This window comes from Anoplopoma fimbria, chromosome 2 (assembly GCF_027596085.1).
Source record: "Anoplopoma fimbria isolate UVic2021 breed Golden Eagle Sablefish chromosome 2, Afim_UVic_2022, whole genome shotgun sequence".
NCBI classification, from domain to species: Eukaryota; Metazoa; Chordata; class Actinopteri; order Perciformes; family Anoplopomatidae; genus Anoplopoma; species Anoplopoma fimbria.
Window position 1 is genome coordinate 23706954 of NC_072450.1, and position 23366 is coordinate 23730319.

Below are 23366 nucleotides of genomic sequence, written 5' to 3' on the forward strand. Positions count from 1 at the left end.
CCTCAAGTGGAGGTTTAAAACCTGAACTAATCACTGCTTTTGATCATCTGATTGCTTTGATCACCTTTCTGGTCAATCAAATCACTGAGCTTAATCGACTCTTAAAGAATGCATCAATTATAAGAATATGAATCAGAACACTGAGTATTTCCCCACTACTTATTGCTTCTACTATAACCCTCTAGCCTCATGAGGACACAAAAAAAAGGGATTAAACAGACTGGGCCAGTGGTGAGTATTTCCCCACACCCACCACTTTGGTATCAGACTGAATGTTGTTTTTGGGACGTCTTCAAATCATCCACAAGCAGAGGAAGAAAACCCAGACCCCTCACCCCTCTCTATCCCCGAATTTTACTCATGTCAAGCAAATAAATAAAGTTAAAAGCTTTCCCTCCTTCCAATCTTCCAAGGGGAAAAAATATTCTTGCAGCTACACTCTCTTTTCTTAGGCAAATTAAAATAAATAGATGTACTGTAATGTGTACCCAGTAGTCCTCAGTGTGACTATGATTGCTGGCAGGAATAATTTATTTTATTTTTTTGCTTTTTTTCCCCTAAAGTTTAACTTCACGACAGTCACAAGTTACTCTTAAACAATGCACCAATTATAAGAATATGAATCAGAACATTTTTTGTATATCCCCACTACTTATTGCTTCTCCTTTAACCCTCAAGCCTCCTGGCGCCTGAAACAGGGATTAAAACGGACCGGGCTAAAGAAGGCTGGCTATGCAGAGGTGAGTATTTTCCCAGCCTCTGGCCGTTATAGATGAAAGTATGGGGAATTATGACACATTAAAAAAAATACAAAACACAGAGAGCTTTAATTCTTCTTATAAAACATAAGCCATATTTAAAGGCGGAAGTTCCAGAAAAGAACATGTGAACTATCACCAGGAACCGATTATTTCCTTTTAAGTATGTGGGTTTAGTTTGTGATGATTTACTCTGTATACTGAAGCCAAATTTACAAAAAAAATCTAAGTCCAATATCCATGGTTTCCTCCTGTTGGTGTGAAGCACACAGTAGATAAGACAAGGGTTATTCCACGTGTGGCTTACATCACGTAGCCGTCATACTCCAGTTCATATACATTATTATTGTGGCCCAACTTTGTCCTGTTGCCTTGTTGCAACTGAGTCCGCCTTTGACAGGGTTCGAGGCAGTGTATCTACTTTCTGAAGCGCTTGAACAGTGGATGAATGCCCTTGCCTAATGCAGAGTTTTTGCTGCCTCGACTCTGATATTCCATGTAGACGGTGTCGTCTGCACCTGACATGGAGCTCATGGTTCCGGTTCGCCTTGAGAACTGATTAGGAAGCAAGGGAGGGGGAGAAAACATGTGAGAATATTGTTACATACATGAACCACATGCAAGGGGCAATTAAAAACATGTGCTTTCTGAGTCCCAGTTTAGCAAAAGTCCTTACTTGTGGCCGCCCGCCCAGCTCCCCTGCCACCACTTCCTCCTCAGCGTCCAGGTCCGAAGCAGCTAGAACCTTCTGAAGCAGCTGCTGTTGCTCATCTTTTGTGGAGAACATTAAGTCCCCTTCCTCCATACCTGCCAACTTTGTGATCACCTATGAAAGAAAAGGAAGAATGAGGTTTTCATATAAATGAGCGAGCACACACTTTTTCTTATTCATACACGTTTCCATTTGTCTTATATAATTTATCACAAATATATTTTAAAAATATTTTTAGGCATTTTGTCATGTGATATTAACTCTATTCCTCTAAATTAAATTAAGTAGATGCCTATCTACAACAGAACAGGTGGAGTCCCCCGCCTATGTAAACTACCGTATTTTCCGCACTATAAGGCGCACTTAAAAGCCTTTAATTTTCTCAAGAAACGACAGTGCGCCTTATAATCCGGAGCGCCTTATATATGGATTAATTCTGGTTGTGCTTACTGACCTCGAAGCGGTGTTGTGTGGTACACGGCGCTCTGTCAACATGTTTTAGTACGACTTTGGTAAACTACAAAGCCGCACCGCAGCAGCATTACGGCTACCGTAGTCAGGAGCGTCGCGGAGTAATACATACTGTGCTTCACCATAATATTACAGAGTGTGTGTGTATAAGGACCCACGTGGCTCCTGTCAAGAGACACGCTTACGACGCGGACTTCAAACTCAAGGCTGTCAGTCACGCAGTAGAACATGGGAATAGAGCAGCTGCGAGAGAATTCAACATTAATGAATCAATGGTACGGAAGTGGAGGAAGTTTGACTGACTGACTGTTTTGTTTCGCTTAATGCGCCTTATAGTCCGGTGCGCCTTATATATGAAAAAAGATCGAAAATAGACCATTCATTGACAGTGCGCCTTATAATCCAGTGCGCCCTATAGTGCGGAAAATACGGTATGTAATTTTCTGATACCAGTTTCTTTTCTGGTTCTGTTTTAGTTTTGTCCCTCTGAAGTGAAGTGGCTGTTACCACAATCACTCAGATTTCAGTGTTTGTGAGACCTGAACTTCTTCACACTATAAGTCTAGCCAGGATGGATCTGATGAAACTAAACACTTTTGAAAGCATCATATCAGGCCAACATAACAAAAACTGAAGAAAGAACATTCAATTTGTAATGCACTGTAAATAAATACACTAATTAACTAAACACTTAAAAATGTATGTTACATTTAAATCAGGTTTTCAAGAAATAAGTGAACTTAACCTATAGCACCTTTAGATTACGAGTCTCTTTTGACCTAGCACTGCAAATCTCCCCGCTGCGGGACTAATAAAGGATTATCTTATCTTATCTTATTTGGTATAATTGTCCCAAAGTGTGAGAGCAAACTTATGTAAGGCTGTGGCAGAACGGTACAATCTGGTGTATGAACAGGGTCAAATTTGTGGTGCAATTTGAGGGGGAGACACAAATAAGGTGAAATTGTGTGAAGATGACAAGTTGCTGCAGTGGTGAACGAACCTTAAAGCTGTAACCTTGGTCCACCAGGAACCTCTGCCTCTTGGTGGAGTAAGCCATCTCCTGGGTGTCCTGGGACACCAGTGAGTAGAAGTACGCGTTGTACTCCTCTGCTACCATTCCTAAACAAGCAGACAGGTGGAGGTAGACAAAACAGCTACATCAGCATGTGTCATGCATAGGCAAACAATACAAGTATTATTTAATATTTTTGCAGACAGACTAACCTTTCTTGGCTCGTAAGACTCTGCCAAGCCTCTGGGCCTCCTGTCTGCGTGATCCACCATGAGAAGAGATCTGGATCAGAACATTGGCTTCTGGCAGATCAAATGAGGTGTCTCCAACCTGTTTGGTAGAAGGACATGTTTGTGATTTTAGAACTTTTAATAATAATTTGTTTCAGAATCGGGTAAATGTCTGGACGTAGGTGTGATAGCAAGTAGGAAATGTTTGAAGCATTACTGTTTCAATCGGATTCAATTGTTAGTTGACATATAAACACACAGAGGGACAGAAAACACCCTACAGAGTTCAGCAGTAGTGCAGAGACGAGGCAAATGAATGACACTCAATCTGTTGTTTTACACAGTGGTATGCCACCTACTGTCCACAAGGGGGCACATGGCTGAATACATTTAATTCATATTACAGTGGGGAAATCAATAACATTTTGATTGGTCTACCTTGGAGATGAAAATGGTGTTGATCTTGGGGTTGTGTTTAAAGTTCTGTAAAATCTGCATTCGTTCCCCCTGAGAGGTTGGACCATAGATGTAAGGCCTGGAGAGGAACATCACAACAGTATTAGAAACATTGAGAAATCGTATCATAGATACAGGCGGTTCACTAAACCATTCGAAATGTTGCTCTTGTTGTAAATAACTCACTTGTTGAGGCGAATGGCGTATTCCTTCAGGGCAAACACGTTGTCAGCGAAGACCATAATCTTGTCATTGCGCCGCTCGTGGAAGCGAATGAGAAACTGGCAAGCGCGGAACTTATTGGGGTTCATTGTATAAAACAGGATGCGCTTCTTGGTCTTGATGGCCACATACTCTCTGTAAAACTCTGGAGACATCGGGCACCACACCTGAAGCGCAGACATGGGTACAGTGTACAGATATCTTCATCGACGTGGAAAAACGCTCACTTGCACTTGTGATGTTGAATCTCGACTGCAGCTACGTCAAAGAGCCTTGGCCAAATATGATTTAGTCATGTGATATTAAGGTTCATATAACCACAATGTTACGCTCTTTGAGATATCTTTGTTCATAAAGAAATTACTTATTATTTGGTAGCAACTCACCCAGGTCCAAGTCTAGTGCATGAGAGACACTAACACAATTTATTCAACTTTTTGAACATTGCTCCACACAAGTCACAAGGTCCATACAGACAGAGAAGAGCACTGTGTGTGTCCCTTTATCTAAATGTATTGTACAATATAGCAAGACTCACCTCAGCACACTGGACTTTGGCAATGTAGCCATTGTTTTGCAGTTCCATCCAGTTGGCCTCAAATAGTTTGGGCCCAATTAGGAAGTTCAGGTCCACAATCTTGTCGTCTTCCCTGACCAGTGTGGCAGTGAGCCCCATTTTGCAATGTGCCTGGACAATGGTCAGAACACGACGGAACATCTTGGCTACAGAGAAGGCACAAAATGATTATGTTAACATTAATCTCACTAAACAGAGGGTGTCTCATATCATTACTTCGAAATACTCTTGGCATTACGCTGCTCGAGTTGTCTGGAAAACAGATGTGCAATAACAACTCACCAGGGATGGTGTGCACCTCATCCAGGATAATGAGTCCCCACTCCTGACTCCGCATCCACTCCATGACTCTCTCGGCCTCCCAGGAGCGCTTGGTGGTGTGACCCAGCATAGAGTAGGTGCTGATGGCAATCGAGCAGCCGATGGGCTTGTCCTTGGCGTCCGAGGTGAAGCGGCAGATCTGAGAGTCATCGATGGTGGACCACATCTTGAACTGAGACTTCCACTGCTCCACTGACACTGAGGAGTTTCCCAACACCAGGCAGCGTTTACGCACCGTGCAAGCTGCTGTCACGCCCACCAGGGATTTGCCCGCTCCTGGAAAGCAAAGGGGAGATAAAATATTTAGACAAAGAAGCTTTTTAAACACAGGATACTTATAGTGAGTAATACTTTGGGTTCAGGGTGTACGCCTACATTAAGATGAAAGAAAAATCCACTGAGTTTAGCAGTCTTTACCCTGTTTCTTATGGGCTAAGCAAATATTTTAAATATTTTCTATCACATATTATTAATTCATTTTCAAGGTCTACCACTTTTGCCATTTCAAGACTGTCTTTTTATTGTAACGAAATGCTTTTGGGCCTATCCTTTCTGTTTTGTCACTCAATGTTCCGTCCTCCATTGATTGCAGTAAACCAGCTGTCTCACCGCAGGGCAGCACGATGACCCCGGAGCGAGCACGTCCGTTCCCAAACATCTTGCGCAAACTCTTTTCCTGGTAGGGCCGCAACACAGCAGTGGGCTTCAGGTCTATGTTGATATCTGGGTTGAATGTGTCATTGCGAAAGTCGTACTCGGCTAGGAGAGGGTACTCCAGCTGAATACAACGCTTCTGCAGCTCTTCAATCATCTCCTACACCAGATCAGAGAAGAACCGTTCAGAGTAGGGCATCCAAATATGATTTTAAGTATGGTAGTTAATTTGAAATGAAGCCACAAAAGATCAACTGAATAAATGCAAGCAGTGATTTAAATTATGTAGTGAACCAGCAAAAAAAAAAAAAGAATAATAAAAAGAAATCTGATGTGTACCTGGCGGATCTCACAAGACACAGTCTGAGTCTCTTCCTCCTCTTCTTCTTCTTTATCCATCTGCTCATAGTAGCTGAAGATGTCCTCAGGGACCTGCTGGGTTGAACTTTGTCCATCGCCTGGCTGCTGTGAGGTAGAAGCACCCCCCTTTTCTTCAATGGACTTGGAAATCTTTTAGAAGGAGACACAAAGGGACATTTTGGCAGATCAGATACAACTCCTGTTGGCCTCTACGGTGATATTTCAAAAACATGTCATGCCTTATTGCTTTCCAATTAGATGGAATCATCATTGCCAGGGTGGAAACAACTTAAAGAGCCTGATATGAATGATCAGTTCCAGCATCAAAAGACATCCTTCCTCACGTCATTAATACTATTTTGTTCAAATATGTGAATAATCACATTTTACACACAGGTTTAAAATATTGGTTGTGTTGCCATGGAGCAGTAGCTGCTTCATCTGCCCCCAACCTGTGAAGTACAGCACATCACAATGCACTATAGTGCAACACTAAATCACACTTGGGTGTAACCGAAATTTCTAATTTGTTAAGGGGTCACACCAATAATGCATCATTGTAAATCTTTGGTGGTAGATTTAGTTGAAGATGTTAGGAAAGTTATGTTTGACAATATAGAACAAAAAAGAAACGTCACTAAATACCCCTTATGCTATTCCAAATTAAAATAGTAATAACTTACTTGTTACTATGTTTGTGTGTGAATATAAAAAGATGTAGGATTGCATACCGCTGACTTGCTTTGGATGACTTCAGTAATAAGCTCAGTGTCCGCTCCGTCTGCAGTGCGGAGGCGACATTCACGGATCACTTTGTCCTGCAGAAGGTGCTGGATCACATCAGGGAAGGCACTCTCAACAAAATACCTGAAGGTAGACAGGCAGCACAGTTTAAAAAGAGCACTGACAGGATGATTAATTATGTAAAAACAGAAGGAAAGGTTACTGAAGTGACTTTACCTATTGTGCTTGAGGACCAGCTTGACTTTTCCATAGCTCACCGTGCACAGCTGAGAGAAGGAAAGGGATGTAATGCTACGATTAAAAAAACACATTTGCACACCTGGCATTAAAAATAATACATTTGGAAATTGTCCTCTTTTCTAAAAAAACACAAGACACTCCCTCATTCAGACCTGAATGAACTGGACGATTCCATCAGGCACAGACGTCTTGCTGAGTTTCTGCAGGTATTCTACTATATCAGAGGTCTGCAGCCCCACACTGACAGCTGCATACAGGGAATAGGCTGTCAGCTTGTACTCATGGATATGGTTAGGCCTGCACACTGGCTCTGCAATGGCCACCATGAAATCCTGGGCGTACTTGTACACCGGTGAGAAGGCTTCCAGGAAGATGTGTCCATCCGGAGCCTGGAGGAGAGAAGAATGAAGAAGAAAAAAAAGAGGATGAGAAAAAAATACAAAGAGAATCCTTTAAAATATTGTGCTAAAATAGCGTGCAAAATCAGGAAGAGGACCACAAGTTTTAAATGAGTAAACTGTGAGGAAATCAACAATCCAAACACGTCTTACCACCCAGAGGGGGCGTGAAGTGTGATCATTCTTTAACATCATCTGAACACGGTAGTCTTTGGCGCCATACTCATCCAGTTTTGTACTGGACACGTCCACTTGTTTCCCTGCAGCAGCAGGTATGGCCTCCTGGGACTCGCTGCCCACCGCCTCTTCTTCCTCCTCTTCATCCTCATAGAAACGCTTTTTGGACTTCTTGTCTGTAAGACGACAGCATGAGTTAGAAAAAAACATTCAGTTATAGACTCGGACAAAGAACTGACAACAGAAATATATTGTTGTAAATTCTCTCGTTTAAGGATTTTAACACTCTAATGGCAATATCATGGTACAGTACCAGTCAGAAGTTTGGACACACCTTCTCATTCAACTACTTTGAAGAATGTAAAATATAAAACATATTCTGGTTTGTTGAGCATTTGTTTGTTTACCACATAATTCCATATGTGTTCCTTCATAGTTTGGATGTCTTCAATACTAATCTACAATGTTGAAAACAATAAAAAATAAAGAAAAACCATTGAATGAGAAGGTGTGTCCAAACTTTTGACTGGTACTGTATATAATAACTATTTTTAAAACCCAGTGATTAAATATGTGTTGCTATATAAGACATATTAATATATTTCCTTTACTAAAATTACAGCTTGTTCTGTTCTCTAACTATTTGACCATTTAATAAATGCCAGGCGTTTTAGCATTAAAGCACAGATACATGTCACTGTGTTTGAGCGTAAAGGGATGCTGTGTGCGACAGGCAGCTAACAGGAAGCTAGGTTCAGCCACTCACCCCGATCTCCTTTATCTTTTTTACCCATTTTACAAACTCTCAAACAGGCGAGTTCTTTCAACACATGTCAGGAATATCTTCATAATCTGTCCGATGTCCTCCTGGAAGTCCACACAGACAGACTGCACTAGACAGATCTGACAACAGAAGCTACGACACAACACCAGCGTGGAGCACAACACGATGACGTAGACACCATCACTTCCGGTCTCACCTGTCAAAATAAAGGCGTCATTTGAGAAGCACTAACATGGGGGTGAAATATATATTTTAGGGGGTGTTTTTTTTTTTCGGTTTTCATTTATTCCAAAATTAATTAGTGCACTTTATTATTACATAATGCTTTTTTTTCTAAGCACAAACTCAACTTATCATTTCTGTATTTAATTATTCACAGTATATAAGATAAGATAAGATAATCCTTTATAGATATAGTGCAAACAAGGTACATAGTAGAAAAAAACAAACAAGTATTTTAAATAGTAAGTAAGAAAAATAAAAAATCCACAATAACTTTAAAAGTTAAATACAGACAGAATAATTATAGTATATATATATATATATATATATATATATATATATATATATATATATATTCCTGAGGAGGCTGAGGTCCTTCAATGTGTGCAATAAACTGCTCAAGGCATTCTACCAGTCTGTGGTAGCCAGCGCCCTCTTCTTCGCTGTAGCGTGCTGGGTGGTGGTGGCATCAGGACTGGAGATGCCAACAAACTTAATAAGCTGGTGAGGAAAGCCAGCTCTGTGGTGGGTCTGGAGCTGGACAGTCTGGAGTCAGTGGGTGAGAGGAGGATGAAGGTCAAACTCGGAGCCATCCTGGACAATCCCTCTCACCCTCTCCATGAGGAACTGTGGCAGCTGGGCAGCTCTTTCAGCCATCGGCTGATTCTGCCAAAGAGCAGGACGGAGCGCTTCAGACGCTCATTTGTGCCCACTGCCATCAGACTGTACAACAACAGCGGAGACCACAGTCTGTCAACATGCTGACCAGCCCCCCCCATGTGGATATACTGTACATTTTTATTCCTGTTCTATCTTTATTTTGTTGTATAGTATGTGTATTTATTGTCTGTGTCTGTGTAGTTGTATAGTATGTGTATTTATTGTCTGTGTCTGTGTGTTGTATAGTATTGTATTTATAGTTGTATAGTGTATTTATTGTCTGTGTCTGTGTAGTTGTATAGTATGTGTATTTATTGTCTGTGTGTTGTATTTATAGTATGTGTATTTATTGTCTGTCTGTGTAGTTGTCTGTGTAGCTTGTATAGTATGTGTATTTATTGTCTGTGTAGTTGTATAGTATGTGTATTTATTGTCTGTCTGTGTAGTTGAGCTGCTGCAACACTTGAATTTCCCCATGGGGATCAATAAAGGAATATAATAAGAATATAATATATATATATATGGTACAAAACAGAAGGCATTACACATATAGAGAAGTATTCTGAAATATGAGCTATACTCAGTATGTTTGGTTAATGTTTGTTTTATTATACTTACATGTTAAATGACATATTATTCAAAGTTATTCATTGTGCTGGACAAAAGCTTAATTCACTACTAATCAACTAAATTAAATGGTGTAATTAATGCACATCAAAATTGTAGATGACTGCAATAACAAGCAGACCTTGTCAGGATAAGGTAGACTAGAGTATCAAATAAAACACATGAATGCCCTGTTCTTTTATTCTTGCAGCACTGTAACAGTAGTGTTTCTCCCTAACTTGACTCCATTGAGGCCTTACTGTTTACTTCCTGTGTAAAAGGTCAAATTCGTCCATATATTTTTCTCTTGTTAATAGTTCAGCCTTTTCGCTTTCTTTTTTATTTGAATATAAATTGCTTTAACTACGTGTCTGAGTGAGTAAGTCCCCCGTGTCCACCATGTCGTCTGATGAACAAATCGGACCTGCTTTACCCCCGAGGTTTAGGAAAGACGAGAGCGATGAAGACTCTGATTGTGATGATGGATGTAAGTAACGTGAATGGATAAAATGCCACCCATGCTTTGGATTAAATGTTGTATAAACAAGTAAGGCTGGCATCAACGTTGCTCTTTCCATGGCAGTTCATGTTTCTTGTGTTGTTTCTGTTTCTAGTCTCTGGCCCTGCTTTGCCTCCCGGCTATAAACGCGGGGAACCGTCGAGCTCCTCGGATGACAGTGAACAGGAGGTGTCGACCAAAAGAGCAAAAACCAAACACATAGCTGCAGAAAAGTAGGTTCACTAATGGACTGAAGTTATAGAAATGTATGCCTCATCAATTCAAAACTGTAACATGTGTTTGTTTGTTTTTTGGTTGTTTTTTAACAGGGTGGAGGACACAAAGGTACAAGCAACAGATGATGATGGTTTCTTTGGACCAGCCTTACCACCAGGATTCAGGAAACAGCAGAGTTCACCAGAAAGGTGAGCAGATTAATTATTTGTGTTGTGGGATAAAGAGTCAAAAAAATGGAGGCTGTAACTGTACTGTGTTACTACCTCAGGCCACCGGTGCTGGGACCAGCTTTGCCTCCTGGGTTTCGCAGAGCAGCATATGAAAACGATGATGATGGTAATGATGGTGACGATGGAGAGGACTTCCCAGGGCCTGCCCTTCCCCCTGGCTACCAGGCGGAGCCCTCCAGCGACGAGGACGAGGACGTGATTGGACCCATGCCGCCCACAGGGCCTATTGAAGACTCTGTGGTTCTGGACTTTGAGCGCAGAGCACGCAAGATGAAAGAGAAGCTGACGGGAGATGTGAGTCCTCATCCTCCCCACCCCCACCCAAGTTATATCGGCCTAGTCTAAATTGTACAAACTCTTTGGTTTCATGCATACAGATTGATCTCTCAACAGGAAGAAGTGAAATGGCATAGAAAAAACACATAATCAAAAATATCTGGTTCCTTTCTAATGTCTTTTAAAGTTTTCCTCCTATGCTGTCTGAATTTGTCCCTGCGTCTTATTTCTTTCTGAACAGAACACTCCTGAGGTGCAGTCCAGAGAAACATGGATGACAGAGCTCCCACCAGAACTGCAGCACATTGGCTTGGGGGCTCGAACCTTCAAGAAGAAGTCGGGTCCAGAGGACAAGGATCGCTCTATGTGGACGGATACGCCAGCAGACAGGGAGCGCAAGATTGCGGTATTTAATGCAAAATATCTTAGGCTTATATATTTAACATTCTGTAGCTTATATAACTTACTTCCTTGTATGAAATTGGTTTATTTTTTGAACAATAGGAACGCCTTGAGAAAAAGAAGAAGGGTGAGGTGGAGGAAGACAATGTCCCACAGCTCTCCAAGAAGGACGTGGAAATGGCAGTGAAAGTGTCCAAGTATAACGTAAGTGGTATAACCTCAGCATTCTTTTGTCTTACATGTCCTCATATTGAGTAAATGCCAGATGTAATTGTTTAAATTAAAGTTGTGACTAAAGTTTCTCTATCCACCCCTTCCTTATCAGGAGTCTAAACGTGCCGAGTCTCTGGTGAGTATGCACACAAAGAAGATGAAGGAGAAAGCAAAGGAGAAGGTTGACAAACCAGTGGAAAGGAGAGCATTCGATCGGGATGAAGACCTGCAGGTGAATCGCTTTGATGAGGCGCAGAAGGAGCGGCTGCTGAAGAAATCTCAGGAACTGAACACACGATTCTCCCACAGCAAAGACCGAATGTTCCTGTGACAAATTGTTAAAAATGTAAGAAACATTACGAACAGGCGGACAGCCATTAACAGTCTGGCTGTTACATTTTTCATACAGGTTTTGTAAAATTTGACTATGTTTGTACAGATACTCGTGTTAAACAAATTGGGAATCAAATTTAGCTAAACTGGACTAAACAGTCTATTCAAGACATGGCAGACATGGCCATTTATAGAAGTCCATGTCCCTGACTGGTTGAAAAGCTAATGCTACAAACTGATTAAAGCTACTATAAAGCAGCAGCCAGTGGACCTTGCATTTTTTCCCAGTAGATAGTGTATTAGTCTCTTAGGGGAAAAAATAGTAAGAAATGCGTAAATAAGTGACATATTTTACCTATATGGATATACAGTGATTGATTTTCTGAAAAACGTTTTGTACGGAATACATTGCTGTAAGTGAATTATATGGAATACACTTCCACGTTTCCAATACACTGATTTCATTTTTTTTTAAGGGGTTCATTAAATTTGTTTAAAGCTTTTATATGTTTCAATCTTATCCCTGCATTATTATTTCTAAATGTGCCTATATATATATATATATATATATTTATTTATTTTTTTTCTCAGCCCCTTTCCACAGCAGGCATGCACACATAAAGGGACTTGCTCTATTCTTGACGCGTACAAAACCTTTTTGTAAAGTACATTAAATTATCAGTCAATGGAAATGTCACAGAAGAATTGGGAGAATCTGATAGCGGATTGGAAAGCGTTATCTATTTAACCTTAATAAACGTATTAATGTTCCCCCAATACCGACTATGGTGAATATCTACCTATGAAGTATTATGCGTGTACTACACCATAAGGATGGCTATCATCGTGGCAAATGTATGTGTCTGCAGATGTCCATAACCAGGATGCATAGTACATCTTTCAAACATCCCTTACCTCTGCTTTTCCTTGGTTTCCTTTTCTTGGAGATCAACATAATGAGCAAAAAAAATGTGAATTCATTAATTGGCAGGAATAACAAAGTAATACATTTGATTTTCAGTGCATCAGCGGTATAGTAGTATAATAACCAAAACATTGCTTGTATTACCATCTAATTAACACATTGTTTCATCCTTCATCTGTATACAATTTCAATGTTCTCCTTCCAAATGAATTGTTGTGCAGTAGCTACAATCACTTGGTTTAAACTCAGACTTTGCAGGCTTTCATTCACTGCTACTTCATTGACGTGCAGTTGTTTCACATACTTGCATATTCGGAGTTTCCCGTTATATACAGTACCAGTCTAAAATTTGGACACACCTTCTCATTCAATTGTTTTTCTTTATTTTTATTTTTTCTACATTGTAGATTAATATTGAAGACATCCAAACTATGAAGGAACACATATGGAATGATGTGTTAAACAAACAAATGCTCAACAAACCAGAATATGTTTTATATTTTAGATTCTTCAAAGTAGTTGAATGAGAAGGTGTGTCCAAACTTTTGACTGGTACTGTACATAAATATCTATAGTTTGAGGAATGAACTGCACATATTGGTGTAGAGTGAAGACACACCGACATGAGCCTCCAGAGTTGCCGTACTTCTACGCATGCGTGCGCTGCGCATTGTTACCTCCAGTCTGTTGTTTTTAAACTATCGGAAGCATCATTTTAAAACATGTCAGAGAAAGGAGAGGTGGATCTAACTGGTGCCAAGCAGAACACGGGAGTATGGCTTGTAAAGGTTTGTATATATATATATATTTAAACATTAAAGGATGCGGATATAGGATTTATCATGAACGTAAACGGAGCTAATGCTAACAGCAATGTAGCTTAGCATTGACCGACACCATCGAGTACAGCAGGCTGCTGTGGAGTAAGAGCTGGTCACTAGTCATCATATTAATGTATCACCACTAATACAAGGGATAGCTCTTACATGTAATACCAGAAGGTGTGAAGGTGTGAAACCAGCCCCCATAACATAACATAACATAACATAACATAACATAACATAACATAACATAACATAACATTACATAACATAACATAACATAACATAACATAACATAACATAACATTACATTACATAACATAACATACAGTAAACCCATGTTTCTTCATTCAGGTTCCCAAATATCTCTCTCAGCAGTGGGCGAAAGCGACCGGCAGAGGAGAGGTCGGGAAACTCCGAATATGCAAGTATGTGAAACAACTGCACGTCAGTGAAGTAGCAGTGAATGAAAGCCTGCAAAGTTTAAGTTGTGTATGTGTGTCTGAGTTTAAACCAAGTGATTGTAGCTACTGCACAACAATTCATTTGGAAGGGGAACAGTGAAATTGTATACAGATGAAGGATGAGACAATGTGTTAATTAGATGGTAATACAAGCAATGTGTTTTGGTTATTATACTACTATACCACTGATGCATTGAAAATTAAATGTATTACTTTGTTATTCCTGCCAATTAATGAATTCACATTTTTTTTTTGCTCATTATGTTGATCTCCAAGAAAAGGAAACCAAGGAAAAGCAGAGGTAAGGGATGTTTGAAAGATGTACTATGCATCCTGGTTATGGACATCTGCAGACACATACATTTGCCACGATGATAGCCATCCTTATGGTGTAGTACACGCATAATACTTCATAGGTAGATATTCACCATAGTCGGTATTGGGGGAACATTAATACTTTTATAAAGGCTAAATAGATAACGCTTTCCAATCCGCTATCAGATTCTCCCAATTCTTCTGTGACATTTCCATTGATTGATGATTTAATGTACTCTACAAAAATGTTTTGTACGTGTCGAGAATAGAGCAAGTCCCTTTATGTGTGCATGCCTGCTGTGGAAAGGGGCTGAGGATATTAACTGAGGACGACACTGCACTCTACAGGTGTCTTTCACTTTGAATGAAGAGCTGACTGTGATCGAAGGTATAGAAGACAAGACGGTGTCTGCGCCTCGCGACCATCCGTTCACCATGCAGACAGTGGGAGGTCAGACGTTGGCGGTCTTCACAGAGAATTCATCGGGTGAGTTTCTGCTTTTCATTTTGAGCCCAGCCGGAGGATGCCAAATGTTTGCAGTGAGTGCATCTGTTGCAAGATGAGACACCCGTAACAAACCTTAAGTATCATTTTCTGTGATGTGAATTATGTGTTTGTGCCAGAGCCCAGAGGTAAGTTTCTGTGTGATCAGGTGGTGGAGGCGCCCGTTTGTACAGCTTGCTGTCTTGATGCACAGTCTTTCCCTTGCCTGCCCTGCTTGTCTCTGTGTGTTGTGAACTCTCAACACATTTTTTCCTAGAGTGTGAGGTTGTCCACAGTCCTAACAGAGCACATGTAAGAAGTGTTATGTTCATAGTGGGTAAGTGAACACTCAATGGAAAACGGAAGAGAGCTTGTGTGTTTGAAATTTGTCTTCATCCACTCTGATCTGTGTTTCCTTTTCTATGTATAATGGAAATCTAGTTTCAGTGTTTGATCTTATGTCAGTCATTTGTTTGTGCTTTGACCTTTTCAGTCCACTGCCAATGATCTCAGTGGACTGGATATATGATCAGGCACAATGGGCCCCATTCAGAATTAAATTCACATAGAATAGATCAATTTCAACACTCATCATTGCTGAATTTGGAGTTGATTTTAAATTTTTGCATGTTTTTTTGGGGGGGTTTGAATTTCATCAGCCTTGTCTGCCCTCTTAATGTGATTGGGGTTGTGTTGTTGCTATGGGTGCTGGTGAGCTTGTGCTACTGTGCTTACTTAGAGACAACATCTTATGTGCTGTCTTAGTGTGTGCATGTGAGTTTTAGGGCTTCAACAACTTATTTTTTTAACAGCGACCTGGCCAGTAAGACGGTTGGTAAAAAAAAAAGCTGGTCATAATTAGACAACACAACGTATGAAATACCGTATATTAACCCGAAAACACCAATAGGAGTGAGAGGTAATTACGGCAGCATTTTCCAAATTGCAATTAAGTGTTTATTACCTTAATTGCTGTTTTGGTAACATACAGTGTTCTCATGTGAAAACGTATTCTGTTTCGGGTGCAGTATTTGTGCAGCCCTGTCATGGATGTGTATTTGTGGTGGGACAGGGTATCTGTGCTCGCTTTTTATGTGAGGGCATGCTTGCTTTGCTCATGCACACGCGTGTGTACTATTCCCGAAATTACGCCGGGAAGCTCTGTGTGATCAAACGTTTTGGTGTGCAACTAAACCCTGGGTGTGGTTCTTGTTGTTCGATCCCCTTCTCCCTCCGCCTTCCATCCCCTGTATTTTCATGTTTACCAACCCTCCCTCCCTTCCTGTAGGCCAGTCAGAAGAAAGATCTGATGGCAGCAGCTCAGTTTCGGGGGCGGGGGCAGGCCCAGGTGAGTCCTCCGTTTCACCAGCGGGTGACAGATTTGCACCACTGGGAATCAGACACAAAGAGAGTCTGTTATTTTTTTTTTTAAGAAATAGGGTATCATCATAGCAACCCACATACATGCTTTGGAAGATGCACGTATTGGTACCAAAACTGTGGACACATTGCCCTCAAGCATCACACAGGCAACTTCTCTTTGCATAAAAAAATGTTTTGTTCATAAGAAGCTTCTGCACCTCGTTTGCTCCATCTTGATTGGAGGATGGAAAAGAGAGTCTGTGGTCAGACACTGCGCTTGACTAGAGGGCTACCTTCTTGTTGTGATGTGACATTGTGTTGGCAAAGATAATTAATATCTTGACTGTTTTATAAATGTTAATTTAGATCTATTCTATGTTCATTAGCAAGCTCCCTTCAGACTACAGGTAGATAAGCCATCTGGGATGTGATCAAGTGGCGTTTTCAATGATGTGTTAATGATTTTACCTGCTCAGTCTTCAAGTAGATTAGATCACTTTTTCGTCCGTGAGACTTCTAAAGCTGTTATATATGAGACAAACTATCCTGGCTCTTACTCACCCCTACACCTTGAAGGCCAAAGTCATAACTGACTTTTGATTAGTTTATTTGCATACTCTGTAGGTATGCAAATGTACAATAGCGCAAAAAGAATATGTTACGTTATTGTCATTAATACTTATTGAATACTTAATTACAGCATAGAACTGTGTCATTTGGCATACCCTCTCTCTGGCGGAAACATTCCACATTCAGTAAGTAAGCCATGTGGAGGACCTATAGATAACTCTAGGGAATTGGAAGGGACAGTGTGACCTCCATTCTGAGCCAGTAACAGCCAATGTGGCTGATCTGGAAATAGCTTTGGAAAGAAGTGAGAGACAAAGAGGTCATATTATTTTATATATGAATAATTTACAGAGAAAAGGACAATTGTACTGAAATTGGAGACTTTTTTGGGGTGGATTAAAGAAAAATGCATGGGCTGAATTAGAATTAACTGTGGGATGAATAATAGTAATAGCTAGCAGAGAGAGGTTAGGTGTGTATGTGTGTCCCAGGGTTGGGTGGTCTGTTGTAAAGTAGTCACATTATGATGAGTGGAGTTACTCTATCTGAGTGATTAAAGCACATTTGTGGAGGATCTGAAACCCTTGATTGCTCTGACATTGTCCTTTCAACTCTAGGAGAGAGCCTGGACTGATTAGATTCATATAAATAGGAATGTTTTTTCATTCAGTGTCTGCTTTCATCACCTCTCTCTTACGCACATGGAACCGATCACCCTCCCATACTTATGAAGTAAACATGCACTGAATTTTTTATTTTTATTGAGGTGTTAATTAACTGTCCTGTCTTCCAGATAAAATCGCCCTGGAGGGAGTGGTGGTGCAGAGAGCAGAGTGCAGACCTAATGTTAGTGAAAGCTATATGAGGCTGAAGAAGTGAGTGTTTTAGAAATAGTATGCACACACATGTTAGTATGTTAAGAGCCTGAACCTGCATGAACGTAGCTTATTATGTTAAGTCGACTTTATCTGTAGAAATCTGTATAATTAGAAAAATCCACTATAACCAATTTAACATTTTAATAATTCATGATTCATCTTTGTTTAAAGATTTCTATATAATATTACTATCACACAAATTAGTTATATATCATTCTTTGCCGAGTTATAGTAATATTCGCATTGTATCACACAGGTGTTTTTTTTTTTTCAGGTTACTCAATGTACACAGTGTATATCATATATGTATCATAGTAATTCTCATTGTACCTTACAGATTGCAAATTGAAGAGTTGGCCAAGCCAGTCAGGCTGTCACAACAGTTGGATAGAGTTGTCACCAGCAACTACAAACCGGTGGCCAACCATACTTACAATGTAAGTAATAAGTCATATACAGGATTGTCTTGTTTTAATTGTATTAACGTCTTTTTTTGCATGTTCAATACGACACGTAACCTGCGCATGAAATAGTTTATTGATGCATCTGGATATGTATTCACCATAAATATAAAAGCACATGGAAATATTGTTGCATGGTTGTCTTACAAATCATGTATACTGTTTGTCTGTTGATGACACCAGTTACGAACTGTCTATGTCAAGCAAATTTCTAGTCTTTTACACATATATATATATATATATTATAAATGTTGTATATATAAATGTGGAAATGAGTGGAAACTAAAGAGGGGAAAACATGTTGCATTCTTTAGTAATAAAAATGACTTGTAATCATAGAGGCATGACATGACTCTGTACGGTGTAGTCCTGTATGTGTCTCCTGACCTATGACTGTTTTCCTTTTTGCCACAGCTCGAGTATGAGCGTAAAAAGAAGGAGGAGGGCAAGAGAGCAAGAGCAGACAAACAGCAGGTGTTGGACATGTTGTTCTCTGCTTTTGAAAAGCATCAGTTCTACAACATCAAAGACCTGGTGGACATCACCAAACAGCCTGTGGTAAGACTGGAGGGCAACATATAACACCCTGATTAAACTGACTGAGATATATTCCAACTCTGTTATCTTTATTCTTTTGTACAGCTTTTCCTTGTGAGAATTGTTGATTAAATTATATTTTTTATAGCTTTGATTCACAGAGAATGAGAGCATTTTATTCATCTTTTCCCATCTTTTTTTCCCTCCCAGATTTACCTGAAGGAAATCTTGCGTGACATTGGCGTCTACAATGTGAAGGGAACACACAAGAACACCTGGGAGCTCAAACCAGAATACCGACATTACCAAGGCGATGAAAAGACTGACGAATAGCTTCTGACCCTACCAAGGCTGATACAAGGACTTTTATTTTGAAAGGGGTAGTGTCCCTCCTAAACCAGGCCTTGGTTGGCCTCCTGATATCCATATATCAGGTCAAAGCAACACTGGATGATAATGTCAAGCATATGTTGTGTCTGATAGGGAGAGGTTGTTGTATCCTATTATTTTGTAGGAGACAGGAAGAAAGGGCAAGAGGCAACTAATTCAAGTTTAACGCTCATGTGTGCACTGTCTCTTCTGGATGTGGTGTCTGTCACAGCTCCTGCACACCCTCGGGGCCCCAGTATATGAATTTAGTTGTCCTATCATTCAGTGGCTCAGGACATCATTTTATAATGCAAAGGATGCATTTATTGACCCTGTTTCTTAGCATTGAATTATTTATTTTTTTAATGCTGTGGCACAAGGGTGCAGAGGTAAAATGTTTAGTGGTTAGAGAATAAATGTTAGGATGGACAGGACACAGGTGATAGCTCTCACTGCTAACTTGCATGTTCTGAGGAAGTTACTTTTTCTAGATGTTTTTTTAAATGACATGTTCCACAAAGATTCTGCCTGAACTTGTGTTCACAAAATTTTAATACCACCAGTATTGCTGGAATTCTTCCTGTTTGTGCTTAAGGAGGCTTCATATATGCTCATCTGTTCAAAATTGTAATAAAACATTGCAATAAATGTTTTTTCAGCATGATTGTGTAATCTGAGTTTATATTAAAAACCGCCTCATATTAACAGGGGCATGATACCTTGAAACTATAGAAAAAGGCAAACTATTCACTGAAGGTTTCTCCTATAGCACAGCCATTTTCCATTTGGTTTAATCCTGTTTGACTTATAGCTCCATCAGTGACTTTACTTAAACTGCTCACTTTTCAAATTACTCTAGAGCTACCCAAGGCAGTAGTACCAATGTTCCACCGCTTAAAGACAAATAGTCTTTCTATAGCAGAAGTCGGTATAACCTACCCTGTATCCTAAAGGGTCATTTCTGGGTAAAGGAACTGAAAACAGTGCTTCCACACTGAATAGATGGCTCATGAAACTGCTCATTTCAACTTCAAACCACTACAGCATTAATTAAAAGGTTCTAAATCATTTAAGATGAAAAGCAAAAATGTTTCAATTTTTTAACCTTATTCATCAGGGATATTTCCAATTGCCATTCAAAATCTCCTTCAATAGAGTCCTGGCCAAAAACGCAACACAAGATGTTGCACATAACAGATTTAAAGCAAAATGGCAAAAAGGTTAAAACGTGAAGTTCAAATAAGAGAGCTAGTTTAATCAAAATCAATAAGCAGTGTTCAGTAAGCAGACATCGGTATCCAACGGTAAACAAACAAAAAGTCTTTGATCTCATTTTATAACAGACAAACTTTAATTAAAGACAAAAATTGTGTCAATTTTTCACATTGCATGTACAGCATGCTGAACGATCCCATCTTTGTGAGATTAATGCTGCTGGCAGATTCAATTGCCAGAGATCAGAAAATGAATATGACAAACATTTAAGCGTTTCTTCGGCATCACAGGGAAACCAAAGTTCAACCCGCCGTGTCTCAGGTGGTTTGCAGTTTTTACCTGCAAGAAAAAGGAAAACCAATAAGACACATCGCTGCACACAAATACCCAAGAAAGTCACTCATTCCGTCTGCCTCTAGCTATAAATAAGACACGGCTAAATACTTTTATTAGCTATAAAATAACATTGGCGTACCTATAAAAACAAAAAAATAACTACAATATGTTGACCACACATTTCTAGGGACAGGAAATTAGTGTGTGTTGAGTCCATATATGCGTTTTCTTAAATGCAAAAGCAGTGTGTTGGAAACCATTTCAAGACATTGGTGTCAAATTTAAATATCCAGAGTCACTCAATACATTCACTTGTGAATCCAACCATTGACTGTACGCTACAAGTTCACATGTATTCCTCAGTTCAATCGGTGCTGCTATGGAATGTAGCAGTCAGAAAGCACAAGGAACGCTCAGTTTAGCATCACTATGCAAACCAAGAAGCCAAAGAAGCATGCTCCAGGTCTATCAGCGGATGCAGTGAAGTCTCCCCCAACTGAACAAAGTTACATATGCTCACCTGCGAAGTATCAATCCAGACCAAGAATGCTGAAGTGTCTGTTACAGCTTCTGCAATGTCTCTGATTTCATCCGCTGAAGTCTTGAGGTCTGGAAACAGGGGGAGGAAAACAACATTACATCCAGCTCATTATAAAATAGTCTATATTACAAACAGTTGTGATATTTTGGATTTATCCTCCCCGATTCAATCCGAGACGCCATGGAAAGAGGCGAGCAGAAAGCGCAGGGATATTTAATATTGCATCTGAAAATTTAAAACCCAGGATATCTCACAGCAGAGAGCCCAGGCTGTCAAAGATGCGTCTTGTGACCAAGCTTGATCGGCAAAAGTTAAACCTTCGCATGCATCTCTACAAAGAAAACAGTACATACATTTCACACATGACTTGACGCAGTCTGTAGGTGTCCTCTTGTTGGAGCTCCTCTCTCGGACCCATTTTCTCAAGTTAAGATACTGCCATGGCAGATTGTGGTGTTGCAGCAGCAAAGTGATGGAGAGACTCAGCCACACAGCCATCAGCCTCCTCCATCTGGCTCATACAGGTGTCCACCACATGGCACATGATCTGCTAGGAAAACAAGGCAGATGAGGAGTTATTTTAAAGCAGCTTCTTACAGTTAAATTCAATCTGTTCTGTAAATATTAGGTTTTTTTAGAGCAAAACCATTTCTGCATTTGTCACATAACAGCATATTGATTTGAAAGCTGACATCTAAATAATGATAGGACAAACTCTTAATACTAATATCATCGTCATAACGTTAATACTTGATATTTGGTGTGAAACAGTATCTGACTATTGAGACAAAGTAGATCCAGTAACAATATAGTTTGAGTTACTGTGATTGTGTTAACGAGGCAATACAAGTAAATCAAATGTAAAAAAAACAAGCCCATTTAATAATGATGATACTTTAACAAGACATTTCTCAGTTTATCCTCCAAATCCGCCTGATAGAGACATTCTATGACGCGCAAAGCCACGTGTTTGCGCCTGAGGGCCGGGTAGCAACAGTAGCTATGAGCCACTTCCGGTGCCACGCTACATTTTGTAACGTTAGGCCGTTTAGATGTTTCCCCCCCTCCCAGCTAGCACACGTTTGACGTCCTGTAACATTGCTTACTACGCTAATGTAACAGTTAGGAGGCTGACTTTAAAACACTGGTTACGTAGCTTAGCTTAGCTTAGCATTACGTATTCAGCCTGCGCTACAAAATGGCAACAGCTAACGTTAAATCACACGTGCGACAGAACGGTGTTTGAAAACTCCGAACGTTCCATTAACCGTTACTTCGGTTTGAACTAATGGAACGCGATGACGCCGATATACTTACAATAGACCACGGCGACGGCTGTGAGCAAACCGCTGAAGTTAATTAGCATAATCCTAACGTTCTATATTAGAGCTGAGACGCTGCCCTCCGGACGCTGAGTCGGTGAAAGGACTGAGAGAGCAGCAGCCTCCAGTTTAAATAGGCTGTGGCTCACTGTCGCCCCCATGAGGACGAAGAGGGAACTGCTGTTCACATTGTCGCCCCCTGGTGTTCACAGATGGAAATGACAGTTTTTCCCCCCCGTAATTTACAAGTGCGCAGGATTAATGTGCTCTGCTCACAACACGTTCCTGTATTAAAACAATTTAATATGTTAGAGTTAATCGACTTTTTTACAAGGATTCGGTGTGAATAGCATTAGAGTAATAATTAGATTATTTATTCTAACAATGCTGTGTTGAGCAAAATATACAGAAACATTTTTTTAAAAGGAAAAAGCTTTTAAAGATGAAAAAATAATATGTGGATACCCTTAAAATGTACACAAAGACACATTTGTATCGCCTCTCTCTTATCTGTTCTTTAAATAGTTTGACGTAGGCATGTAAACAAATCTATTTCAGCCAATGATGGAAAGTATAGGAGTTAACATTATTATTATTATTATTATTATTATTATTATTATTATTATTATTATTATTATTATTATTATCATTAATTATTATTTTTATCATTTATATTATTATTTTTATTATTATTATCATTATTATTATCATTATTATTAATTATTGCTATTATCATTATCATTATTATTATCATTATTATTATTATTATCATTATTATTATCATTATTATTATTATTATTATTATTATTATTATTATTATTATCATTATTATTATTATTATTTTTATTATTTATTATTATTATTATTATTATTACTACGAGTATTACAATTTTATTATTACTGTTATAATTATTTATACTGTTATTGTTATTATTATATGTGATGTTATAGAAGCAGCAGAGTGATATA

The 23366-nt window shown here is 39.5% G+C and overlaps 3 protein-coding genes, 1 long non-coding RNA gene and 2 other non-coding genes across 7 annotated transcripts; 2 read left to right on the plus strand and 4 right to left on the minus strand.

The window, feature by feature from the left end:
• Positions 1-808: 808 nt before the first annotated feature.
• ercc3 (excision repair cross-complementation group 3) lies at positions 809-8309 on the minus strand. Its single transcript, XM_054613557.1, has 15 exons — positions 8102-8309; positions 7312-7511; positions 6913-7149; positions 6737-6786; positions 6508-6643; positions 5756-5926; positions 5372-5576; positions 4724-5038; positions 4403-4587; positions 3829-4031; positions 3625-3721; positions 3169-3286; positions 2945-3063; positions 1435-1584; positions 809-1313 (listed from the first exon to the last, which is right to left on the minus strand). The coding sequence occupies exons 1-15, from the start codon at positions 8127-8129 to the stop codon at positions 1176-1178; spliced, it is 2352 nt and encodes a 783-aa protein (XP_054469532.1). The 5' UTR covers positions 8130-8309; the 3' UTR covers positions 809-1175.
• A 1550-nt stretch (positions 8310-9859) lies between these two features.
• Positions 9860-12566, plus strand: gpalpp1 (GPALPP motifs containing 1). The gene is made up of 7 exons (XM_054618569.1): positions 9860-10094; positions 10222-10339; positions 10436-10531; positions 10612-10867; positions 11091-11255; positions 11354-11455; positions 11577-12566. The coding sequence occupies exons 1-7, from the start codon at positions 10007-10009 to the stop codon at positions 11793-11795; spliced, it is 1044 nt and encodes a 347-aa protein (XP_054474544.1). The 5' UTR covers positions 9860-10006; the 3' UTR covers positions 11796-12566.
• Positions 12567-13367: 801 nt separating this feature from the next.
• gtf2f2a (general transcription factor IIF, polypeptide 2a) lies at positions 13368-19638 on the plus strand. Of its 2 annotated transcripts, XM_054611903.1 has the most exons (9): positions 13368-13510; positions 13898-13971; positions 14284-14308; positions 14671-14809; positions 16095-16154; positions 17532-17613; positions 17954-18053; positions 18492-18635; positions 18825-19638. In XM_054611903.1, exons 1-9 carry the CDS (start codon positions 13445-13447, stop codon positions 18945-18947), a joined length of 813 nt encoding a protein of 270 aa, XP_054467878.1. In that variant the 5' UTR covers positions 13368-13444; the 3' UTR covers positions 18948-19638. The 2 variants fall into 2 exon arrangements, with proteins under 2 accessions (XP_054467878.1, XP_054467887.1); XM_054611912.1 differs by lacking the exon at positions 16095-16154 and having other exon boundaries at positions 13374-13510.
• Positions 19639-20316: 678 nt separating this feature from the next.
• Positions 20317-22489, minus strand: LOC129107581 (uncharacterized). The gene is made up of 4 exons (XR_008531881.1): positions 22393-22489; positions 21429-21625; positions 21055-21143; positions 20317-20537 (listed from the first exon to the last, which is right to left on the minus strand). It is a non-coding gene; the product is annotated as an uncharacterized LOC129107581 (long non-coding RNA).
• On the minus strand, positions 20883-21015 carry LOC129110037 (small nucleolar RNA SNORA31). The gene has a single exon (XR_008532114.1). It is a non-coding gene; the product is annotated as a small nucleolar RNA SNORA31 (small nucleolar RNA).
• Positions 21225-21359, minus strand: LOC129110045 (small nucleolar RNA SNORA31). Its single transcript, XR_008532115.1, has one exon. It is a non-coding gene; the product is annotated as a small nucleolar RNA SNORA31 (small nucleolar RNA).
• Positions 22490-23366: the final 877 nt, after the last annotated feature.

What these genes read in the sequence shown, in the direction of transcription:
- gtf2f2a (XM_054611903.1), top strand. Translation starts at nt 13,445, where the DNA reads ATGTCAGAGAAAGGAGAGGTGGATCTAACTGGTGCCAAGCAGAACACG. An exon ending in GAAACCAAGGAAAAGCAGAG is followed by an intron (nt 14,309 to 14,670) that starts GTAAGGGATGTT and finishes TGCACTCTACAG; the next exon opens with GTGTCTTTCACTTTGAATGA. An exon ending in ACATCACCAAACAGCCTGTG is followed by an intron (nt 18,636 to 18,824) that starts GTAAGACTGGAG and finishes TTTCCCTCCCAG; the next exon opens with ATTTACCTGAAGGAAATCTT.
- ercc3 (XM_054613557.1), bottom strand. Translation starts at nt 8,129, where the DNA reads ATGGGTAAAAAAGATAAAGGAGATCGGG. An exon ending in TGAGGTGCACACCATCCCTG is followed by an intron (nt 4,588 to 4,723) that starts GTGAGTTGTTAT and finishes CCTTCTCTGTAG; the next exon opens with CCAAGATGTTCCGTCGTGTT. An exon ending in ACCAAGGTTACAGCTTTAAG is followed by an intron (nt 1,585 to 2,944) that starts GTTCGTTCACCA and finishes TTTCTTTCATAG; the next exon opens with GTGATCACAAAGTTGGCAGG.
- gpalpp1 (XM_054618569.1), top strand. Translation starts at nt 10,007, where the DNA reads ATGTCGTCTGATGAACAAATCGGACCTGCTTTACCCCCGAGGTTTAGG. An exon ending in AAGAGAAGCTGACGGGAGAT is followed by an intron (nt 10,868 to 11,090) that starts GTGAGTCCTCAT and finishes CTTTCTGAACAG; the next exon opens with AACACTCCTGAGGTGCAGTC. An exon ending in ACAGGGAGCGCAAGATTGCG is followed by an intron (nt 11,256 to 11,353) that starts GTATTTAATGCA and finishes TTTGAACAATAG; the next exon opens with GAACGCCTTGAGAAAAAGAA.